The following is a 10,581-nucleotide window of genomic DNA, read 5'->3' as shown; positions in this document are numbered from 1 at the left end:
TACAAAATGTCACATGTATCAAAATGATGTTAACAGGCCAGATGTTAGCACACACCTCTAGCCCTGCACTCTGGAGGCGGAGGCAGGCTGATCTCTGAATTTGAGTCCAGCCTGGTCTACAGAGTGAGTTCCAGGACAGATGGTACTGCACTGAGTAACCCTGTCTTGAAAAAAAAAATACATAAGTAATCTCAAAAAATAAATAAACCAACCAAACAAAAATCACAAAAAAACAAACCAACCAACCCAGCCTCAAACTCAAAAAGACAAAAAACCAAAACAAACAAAACAAAACATGTTTACTAAGCTGTTGCCAATCACAGATAATGTGGTCCCTTTCTGACTTGCCTGCCCCTGGCATCTTCTACCTCCAGAGTGATGGTAATGACCTGTCTTCCTCCCCAGCCTGCCTCCTTGCCTTATGGTCCTTAGAGGGGTTACAAGGTAGTACAGAAGACTCTCAGTTCACAGAAGCACTAATTTCTTTGCCCCTTTAATCCAATGCTAAGTCAGCAGCCACCTTCCGTACATATGTGGGGCATGGAAAAAAACCCTGAATGAATGAATGCAAGGAGCAGATGAAGCCTTAAATGAATGTGTCTTATCAAAAGGGACCTCAATGCTTCAGACCCATGGCAATTGGCAAAGCCTTCCTCTGGTCCCTGTGGGAATGTTGACAGATGTAAAGAAACATGAACCCTAGCTTCCTCCTTCAGGATGTCTCCTCCAGCAGCCAGAAACTGCTCCCTTACAGAGACCTCTGGCTGAGCCTGGCTAACTCCTTTCCACGCTGTATACAATAAACATACTGAGCTTCCAGGCAAGTAGCTGTGCGTCTCCATCAAAGCTCACATGTCCCACCTGCTCCCAGCTTTTCTCTCTGTGTGTCTGGATGATTTCTGCATCATCCCAGTCAGGTTTTAAGGACCATGCCCTGTAGGACAGGGTGGATCCTTTATAGCTGGCACCCTTGACAGAAGACCATGCCAGGATGGAGCCCTCTGTTATTTGGAATGGAAATTTGCTACCATGCTGGGCTACATAGCTCTCTCAGCATTGGGTGGGGAGTGGGGATGGTTCCCTTGTTTCCTTCTATACTATCTGGGAAAGTTAAACAAGAAAATGTAGGCTCAGATTCTTACTGGTTTTGGCCTAAGGAATAGAAACAACAGCCACTATCTCTCAAGTAAGCAAGTGCTTGGGAAGGCCCACATTCCCCTGGCATTAGGCTCTGCCTGGCCAGAGCCTCAGCTGGAATGAGAATGGCCCCAGCCATGAGATACCATATTGGTTTTCGCCATCCAAACATTTTTCTCAAGGACAAGTCAGATCCAATTAAGCACAAGAACAATGTAGTGTTGAAAACAAGAGCTATTTATTACAAAAGTAATGGTCTCTGATTATTCCTGGAACTTAAAAAAACAAAGTGTAGTGGGTCAAGACACTGGCTGCGTTAGGCTGCCTGGTGCATCTTCCTCCGTACCAGCCATGTGAGATGTACCACATCTCTGTCAGTTTCTGAGGGCTGCAGCCCACATGCAAAGCAGCACCCAGTGCTCCTCCATCTTCCAAATAGAACCCAAGTGTTTAGTGATACAAGTGGCCTTTTCCCATTGAAGTATCTTCCAGTTTGGGTATGGAAGAAGAGGGAGTGAGTTGGGAGCACCCTTCATCCCATACTTGGAAATAAGAAGAGACCCTTTCCATCTTCAGGGTGACATTGGGGGAGAGCATGTAGGAGCCCGCTGAACTCTCCTACATACTCTGGCTCTCGAACATTGGCCCCTGGTTACTCTAAGATTCCTTCCCTCTAACGAGTGCCTCCAGAAATAAGGCACAAGAAAAAAAATCAGCTGGGTGTGGTTTGATTGTAATCCCAACACTCAGGGAGGCAGAGGCAGGTGGATCTTTGTGAGTTCCAGATCAGCCTGGTCTACAAAGTGAGTCCAGGAGAGCCAAGGCTACACAGAGAAACCCTGTCTCAAAAAATCAAAAGAGAAAACAAAACAAAAATTCAGCCACCTGTTAGATGTCCCATGGGCCACCTTGTTAAGAGCCAAGAACACATTCCTACATCCCCTTTCTCCAGGAAAATCTGCCTAGATGGTACCCCACTGTGTTCAGAAGAAACCAGCTTTCCCTGGGCCTAAAAGCAAGGGTCAGGAAGGGCAATGGGAGCAGAACTCCCCGGTCCCTGCCATAAATGCAGTTAAGTGGGCACTCAGACTGTACACAAGCCACACTTCCTGCTGGGGGAAGGGGGCAAAAGTCCAAAGGGCTGCAGCCATGGGAGAGGATGGTCAGTGGGCCTCAGATCTAATTAGCCACCCTGCCTTCCTCTTGACAGGACTACATTTCCTCTACTAACATTAATGATGCTCCAGCTGAACATCCAAGCATGGCCCAGAAGCTTCCCTCTCCACCACTCTGTAGGTAGCACAGACTGTCCCCGAGACTAATTTCCAGTCTCCGTGGCAACCACCTCCTGAAGATGCTTTAGAGGTCTGACCCTGTCAGAGTCGCTGGGAGCTACTGTGGAGGGAAGATGGGAGTGTGGCAAATTCATCATTAAACCCTGACATATCAAAATCTTTTGGGATCAAATAAATATTTTGTTCTGAACTAAAAGAAAGAAGGCAGACTAAAGGGTCAGACTTCAGTTGGTTTGGTTCTGACCAAATTTTCTTACTCCCTTTGGGTAAGGAGATGGAAGGAACAGTTCTGAGCTTAAAGTGATGGATAGTAGAAGCTGTCATGCATTTTCAGGTGCTCTGGGTCTTTGTAAAAAAAAGACGTGATAAGGCAGTGCCAAAAAAGGAAGGGAAATGACAACAAAGCAAAAGAGGGTATTATCAGGGAGGACTGGAAGTGCGAGAACAGGGATGCGAGCTCAAACAGGTCGAGTGTCCCTTCTCCCAGCATCTCAGCAGTTGCTCAGCCCCACAGATCTTTGCTTTGACTCAGCTGCAGCCAGCAGGGCTCTGTCGTCAGGGCCAGGCAGATGTAGAAAAAAAGGGATGGACAGTGAGAGTCAGACTCTAGGCACATAGCAGACAAGATGTGGATTCCACCCACCCAGTTCAGAGAATAGGGACCCAAAAATCTAAAGGTGGCCAACCAGAGACTGGCAAATTCTCTGCCAGCTTGTGCCCTGGAACCCAGTGCACTGTGCACACAACAGGTAGGACTGTATCCACAGAAGACTGGGGGCAGTATCAGAGGGCCAGCCCGAAAGCCTGGGTGCTCTGCTAGCCTAGTGGAACAGGGTGAGTTCGACAGTCCTATCTGTTGTGCCTCTGTAACACCATGAGGGGTGGGGCAGCACTCTCAGCCCTCCTGGAGATCAGACATTTTCTTATGATCTTATAAACCTAAATGAAAACAAATCCAATGTGAAAAGATACCAGAGAATATCCTGTTAACCTTGGACCATTTCTTGGAATTTATGAAAGTTGGCTGCCACAGTTACGTGGTCTACACTCCAAGGGTATTGCACACGCGTGCCCTTCCACACTCACACCTACTTTCCTTGTGTTTCACAGGAGAGGGAACTGGCACCAAGAAGTGCTGTAGGTCAAGTGCACTGTGTAGGTGCCGTACACAGGGTTGTGGCTCTTTTTAGTGTTGCATTAAATCCAGGTCTGTTTCCCAGAGTTTAGTCCTGGGGGCAGCAGAATGCATTGGGCTCTTCAGGCAGCTCCCTTGAAGTTGGAAGGGTCCAGGATCTGGCTTCATAGCTGGGTGTCCCTGGACAATACCCGGATCCAGGCTGGGGTCCTGACAGTGGCCTCAAAAGTCCCATGATTCCAGCCACTTTAGTCCTGCCATTGGACTCTCAGGTTCCTGGGCTAGGGGACCAACCATCCCATAAGCCAGAGGGTGGAAGAGGTAGAAGCTATGAGAATGAGAGAAAGGTGGTCAGCATCCCAGAACTATATCAAGGAGCAGTTGCTACTTCCCCTCCTGGGGCCCATCAAAGGCTTCCCCAACATAACCCAGTCTGTCCATCCATTTATCCATCCATCTAAGTCTACTGTGACATTACTGACTAAATGACCAGGAAGAGAAGGACTTTCCACAATAGGCCTAACAGAGGATTCTTTTAGGAGACTTTGAGGAGTCTGGCCACGGGATGTGTGGCCCAGAGTATTTGCCAATATACAAACTTAACCCTTTTCAGGAGGCATGTGCTTATGGGGCACAGGTCCCACCACAATGGCCAAGGACTCTTGAAAGGGGCTCTGAGACTTGCCAGAAGGCAGAGAAAGGAAGACTTTACAAATATCAGTGTCTTTCCAGGGATTTTGAGTCACACCCCCATCTCCCCAGCTTCCCGTCCTCCTTTTACCGCATTGACAACTGTTTTAGCAAGGAGCCACTGTAACTAAAATGGGCTACCCTTCTAGGTGTGAGTGGTATCAAAGCTAGGAACTACTAGCAAGGAGAAAGTTGAGTGAGGCCCTTGCTGTTCCTACCTGAATACACATTAGGGACACCTGGGCCCAACTGATTCAGAACCACCAGGGACAGGCCCAGGCATAAGAAGACCTTAAGAACACTAGGGATTCTTAAATGTAGCGCAAGCTCAAGCTGGAGGGTCATGGAAGGGGACACATACCTGTAGGCAGCTGCCAGAAGCAGGCTCAGGATTCCCACCATATGTATTCTGCTACCCAGGGGAAAAGAGGCCAAGCCCCAGGCACAGAGCCGCAGGAGGGTATCCCATAGGACACCTGTGGAGAGCAGGAGACCTGTACCAGTCTATCAGGGCAACCCCTAGCGGTCCCACAGGAAAGAGGCATCACAGTAGAGAGCAGACGTCTACTCTGAAACCAGTTCCTCAGGGCAGCCCCACCCTCCTTTCCCACCCTGCCTCCCACTGCGTTGTCTCCCCAAGGCAGACTGGCAGCAGTGCTGACCTGTCAACATGCTGGAAAAGAGCATGGCTGGGAAGTAGTGGTGGAAATAGAGGATCCGGCCCATCAGGAAGAAAGGGAAGTAATGGAGCATCCAGCCCAGCAGCAGCTGGCCGCCTCCTCGCAGCAGCACCCTGGTCAGCCCTGTGCAGCCCAATCAGCACAGCCCAATGAGGAGGCAGAGCCTGGGCTCCAGCCCAGCTCTACCCTGTCTTGGTAGGTCTCACCATCTCACTAGGCCTTCTTTTCCTTACTTGGACTGCTCAGATCCCATGGAAACTAATAAGAGAGGACTCCAGAGTCCCTGGTCAGTACCCACACTGGCAGAAATGCCAACAGGGGCTTGATGTGGGCTTCTGGCAGGAGACACACACTCACAGTAAGATGTCTTCTCTGTCTCTACTTCCCACCTCTTTGCTGTCAGAGACATTTCCCAGCAGCAAGGTCAGAAAGGAGGCTGGGTGGAAGTGTCTGGAGCTAAAGACTCTTCAGACAGGGAACTGGCAAAAGCAGAAGGGATTGTGGGATGTCTAGATGTCCTCCATGCCCAGCAGCTAAGGTAACCAAGAAGACCACCACTTCCTTGGTCTGGAGCTGCCTCTCTATCCCCACTAGAGGACAGGGTCATTGAACAAAGGGGGCAGTGAGGAAAGGGGGACTTCTCTGGCTAGAGTATGACAGTGAAGCCCCAGAAGGCAGACTTCTGGGGTTTGAGCCCCAGTGTATGACCACTGGCTACATGCCTTGTGACAAGCTCATTGTTTCACTGTGTCTGGTTTCCTAATACATAAAAAGGGGTGATGACACTGCTATAGGGTTACTGGGAAGAGGCAAAATGTTGAGCCCAGTGTAAGGTACCACTTGACAATGGGCTTTCAAAGCAAAGAAGAAGGTGTATGTGCAAATGGGGAAGGTAAGGGGAAGCCCACAGCAGGCAGCCCCTCCATAGCATGCAGGCCCAAGCCAACTAAAAGGACAGAGCAGGAAAAGCCCAAGGGCCCTGACCTTCCAACTCCGCAGGCAGCTGTACCCCTCTCTTCAGAGCGATGGCGATGGTGCTCCCCAAAAGGAGGTAGAGGACAATGCTCACCAGATTCAGCCACCAGACCACCTGTACAGAGGAAGAACTAGGGATGAGAGAAAACCAGCTTCTACAGGCAGGTGCTTAGGCCTAAGCACTCAGAACTGGGATACTCACAGGGTTGCCAAGCAGATAGACTCGGAAGTCCGTGTCATTGGCCCCTGAGAAGCGCAGGCCCTGTGGAGCAAAGGACACCCTGCTGATCCAAGGTTCATCTCATGCCCAGCCACCCCCATTCAAGGGGAAGGAAGATTATACATATTACACATCTTTCACAGACAAGAAGCCTGGCCAGGAGACTCAGAATGCACACGAACTCTCTAGGAAGTGGGAATCAGAATCAGGTAGCAAACAGAGCGCCTTTCCTGGCCAGTACCCCCAGGAGAGGCTTCATACTCCAGCCCCACAGCTTCAAGTCTCATTCTTTGTGCTACTTCCTGGAGGAGCCCTACCTGATAATTGATAGGCCAGTGCCAGGGTTTAGATGTGAACTCATTGTCCTTGGGTTTGAGGCCATTGTTTCCCTGTAAGAAGGCAGCGGAGAAAAGCTAGTCAAGAAAGAGGTCTAACTAGGTAATAGAAGCATGAGGCATAATGAGCTGATTTCCAGCCAAGGGAAACCCAGATGTTTCCCCCTCCATGGCAAAGAACAAATCAGGCTCCCATTTGCAGTTGTTGTCCACCTACCTGTAGTAACTGCCTTAATTCTTCAAACAAACAAGGCTCCACTCCTACCAACAACAGCCCACTTGGCTAAGAGCAGTGTTGAGAAGATGTGTGGGTGGGTGAAATCAGTACTTAATTTCAAACACAAGACCACAGACCCAGAAAAGGTTACTTTAGCCTATTGTTTCAATAGCTTTCCATTAGCCTTTCACTAGGAGGAGCTTTTTATATTGTTATTTTTCTAAATGCCCTCTGTAACATTTTAATAGGATAGCCATGTAATATAACTGTTCATGAGCTGTATGAATACCTGTTCGAGGTTAAGAAGTTTGTTTTCCCCTCCAAGAATATGTATCTTTTATTGAGGAGAGAAATAATTTCTAGTACCTTATTTACTCTGAAGAACTTGAACCCAGCCAAGAATATGCAGGAATTTGTCCCACATGGCAAAACCTAGCCTTAACTAAAACAGGAAAGAACAGAGCTAGGATCCTGGATACCAGCTCTCAGGCCTGAGCTCTTTGTGCTGTCCTTGTCGGCAGCACAAACTACGAAGAGGAGTTAGCTGCTGTGTAGGTCAGGTTACACAGCCTTGCCACTACTGACATTTTGGGCTGGAAACTTTGTTGCGGGGCTGTCCTGTGTTTTGCACTTGGTATCTATACCTTGGAAGGTCAGCAGAGCCCTCCTGAGCCATTCTTCAGTTCTGCTACCAAAAATGTCTTCAAATATTGTTAGATATTCCCAGAGAGGCAAAACTACCCTTAACTGAGAGCTACTAGTTTATCCAAGAAAGATCCAGAAGGTTTTATTTATTACTACCAAGGAGCCTGACTAATTCAACAAAGCAAGGAGTTGAGTGTAGTTTAGTTTGTAAGTCTCAGTAAGGCAATGCATTGCACTTAAAAAGTGCCATTGGAATGGGCTCCATAATAAGGGGAACAGAAGCTGTCTCTGACATGAACTCAGTGGATAGCTCTTTGATCACCATTTATCCATCCATCTAAGTCTACTGTGACATTACTGACTAAATGACCAGGAAGAGAAGGACTTTCCATAATAGGCCTAACAGAGGATTCTTTTAGGAGACTTTGAGGAGTCTGGCCACGGGATGTGTGGCCCAGAGTATTTGCCAATATACAAACTTAACCCTTTTCAGGAGGCATGTGCTTATGGGGCACAGGTCCCACCACAATGGCCAAGGACTCTTGAAAGGGGCTCTGAGACTTGCCAGAAGGCAGAGAAAGGAAGACTTTACAAATATCAGTGTCTGATATTTACAAATATCCTCCCTGAGGTGGGAGGTGGGGGCGAGAGGAGTCTTTCTAGGCCACAGAGGAAGACAATGCAGACAGTCCTGATGAGACTGGATAGGCTAGGGTCAGATGGAAGGGGAGGAGGACCTCCCCTATCAGTGGATGGGGGAGGGGCATAGGGGGAGAAGAGGGAGGGAGGGCAGGAATGGGAGAGGATAAGGAGGGGTTGGGAGGGCTATAGCTGGGATACAAAGTGAATAAACTGTAATAAATAAATAAAAAAAAGAAAAAAGTGCCACTGGGAGGAGTGTGTGTACATGCGTGTGTGTCTGTGTGCATGTGCATGTATATCCCCAAAGAACGAGCTGAACATCCCCTGAATCACTTGTCCTATTTACTGTTCTATTGCTGTGAAAAGACACCATGAGCACAGCAACTCTTATAAAAGAAAACCTTTAACTGGGGGTTTGCTGGCACTTTCAGGGGTTTAGTCCATTCTTATCATGGCAGGGAGCATGGCAGCATGCATGGCACTGGAGCAGTAGCTGAGAGCTACATCCTCATCTGAAGGCTGAGACACACAGACAGACAGACAGACAGACAGAGAAGGATGGAGCAACCTGGGCCTGGCATGGGCTTTTAAAGCCCTTAAGCCATCGGGATGTGGTGCACACCTTTAATCCCAGCACTCAGGAGGCAGGGGCAGGAGGATCTCTGAGTTTGAGGCCAGCTTGGTTTATAGAGTGAGTTCCAGGACAGCCAGGGCTACACAGAGAAACTTTGTCTCAAAAAGCCAAAAATAATAAACAAATAAATAAATAAAGTCTCAAAGCCCACCCCCACAGTGACATACTTCTAACAAGACCAGATCTCCTAATCCTTTCAAGTAGCACTCTCTGGTGACTAAAAGTTCAAATATATGAGTCTATGGGGGCCATTCTTATTCAAACCACCACAATCATTATGTCTATCCAAAGGGCCTGGGAGTGAGGAATGGACTTTTCTGGTCCTGGGAATAATTGATGAGGGAAACCAATCCCTTAAAACCAATCCAGCTCAATCCAAAATCAGGCATTTAGCAGGTCCTAAGAATTCTAGTCACCACACCCAACTTAGAGTAAGTCCAGGATCCCTTCAAATCAAAAAATGAAAGGAGGCAGATCCTTACCTAACAGGGTGTATTCCTGTGTGTGTATGTGTGCGTGCGCTTGAGTGTGCTAAATCTAAATCTTCATTCCACCTCACTTTGCCAGGCCACGAGCTTTCTCCACTCAGGTCTCAACTCATAGACAGATACAGAGACAACACTCACACCAATATCTGCATGTCCATAGTCTGGATTCACTGTCTCTTCTGTATAATTCTGGTAGCCTGAGAGCTCTTACACACCCTTTTCTTTGTCTTTACCTTTTAGCAAAACAAGGAATAAAATTCTATACTCATTTCAGTCTTAAAATTCTACTCAGACCCAGACTGACACTCTGAGTGACAGACACATATTCAAAAGAGCTATGTCATCAGGCCACAGTGACAGCTACAAGCCCAGAGTCAGAGAAGAAGTGACCCAGAGATTGTTTAATGTCAACTTATCACCTTCCAATATGCAAAACTGACAAAAACCTGGATTTTAAAAGTTTAATCTGATGAAGTAAGTCAACTATGTTTTTAAGGACTGCTTATAGAATCACTTTCAGGTAAGTATGTTTGACAGTGGCTCAGAGGGGAATGGTAACAACTGCCTCAGCTCCTTGCAGCTCTGTGTGTGGCTGACAGCTAGCTACCTCTGTGGTCTGAGACACTGCAGTCTAAACATCATTTCTGTAGGACTTGGGATCCCACACTAGAGCAAGGGGTTTTTCTACCAGATACCAACTGCAGGAATGTTGTCCCCATTTATACAGGCAAATTTCCATCTAGGGGCAAAATCTTCCTCATTTAAAGATTTCCTCTCTCAACTTACTTTGGATTGTTTCATGCTATAATTGCTGCCAGCTACTAACAACAGGGAGCAAACAATGAGTCTTAGGAACCCTTAAACAAGAATCAGCCATATCTCCTAAGTTGCTCAGCCCAGGAAGAGGAATGGGCTCATGGTTAAGACTGTATGATGTGCTGGGCAGTGGTGGCACAGGCTTTTAATCCCAACACTCAAGAGGCAAAGGTAGATCGATCTCTGTGAGTCTGAGTCCAGTCTGGCCTATAGAGAGAGTTCCAGGACAGCCAAGGCTATATGAAGAAACACTGTCTTGAAAAACTGAAAAAAAAAAAATGCATATAAACACACTCAAAGTAGCTTTCATTCAACTAGTCCTAATTTCATGAGATGCAATGTGTGGCTTTTCAAGGGCATTGCCACTCAGAATTAGGAGTGTCATTGGTAACTGACAGTGATCCTGAAAACCTACTAGCCTACCTTTGAAGACTGGATATACTTTACATATAAGCTGTGTGCCCTTGAAAAAGTTCCTTAATATCTCTATGCTTCAGTTCCTTGTCTGTAAAGTGGGAATTATAATAACTTTCACAGGATTATAATATTAAATGACTAATAAATAGTTAATATAGTTAAATATACCAAATAGTTAATACATATACAGTGCTCAGAGTAGTGGGAGCTACATAAATGTTCACTGGTGTGCTAGTTAGCTTCAACTGTCAACTG

At 47.1% G+C, this 10,581-nt stretch overlaps 1 protein-coding gene across 2 annotated transcripts in view; it reads right to left on the bottom strand.

Annotated features, from left to right (window-relative positions):
- Positions 1–1,353: 1,353 nt before the first annotated feature.
- Pomt2 (protein O-mannosyltransferase 2) overlaps positions 1,354–10,581 on the bottom strand; it is a 46,536-nt gene continuing 37,308 nt past the window's right edge. Inside the window, exons 16-21 of one of the 2 annotated variants that reach the window (XM_055592769.1) lie at positions 6,450–6,521; positions 6,115–6,174; positions 5,922–6,027; positions 4,920–5,060; positions 4,619–4,733; positions 1,354–3,895 (exon numbers count right to left, since the gene is read on the bottom strand). In XM_055592769.1, coding sequence (XP_055448744.1) covers positions 3,790–3,895; positions 4,619–4,733; positions 4,920–5,060; positions 5,922–6,027; positions 6,115–6,174; positions 6,450–6,521 — 600 coding nt within the window. In that variant the 3' untranslated portion in view covers positions 1,354–3,789. The remainder of the gene's footprint in view (positions 3,896–4,618; positions 4,734–4,919; positions 5,061–5,921; positions 6,028–6,114; positions 6,175–6,449; positions 6,522–10,581) is intronic. The other variant, XM_055592770.1, reaches the window with a different exon arrangement.

This window comes from Psammomys obesus, unplaced genomic scaffold (genome assembly GCF_907164565.1).
Source record: "Psammomys obesus unplaced genomic scaffold, mPsaObe1.curated_primary_1811, whole genome shotgun sequence".
In the NCBI taxonomy this organism is placed as follows: Eukaryota; Metazoa; Chordata; class Mammalia; order Rodentia; family Muridae; genus Psammomys; species Psammomys obesus.
The sequence above is the reverse complement of the archived record's forward strand: the minus strand, read 5'-3'. Positions and strand labels throughout refer to the sequence as shown.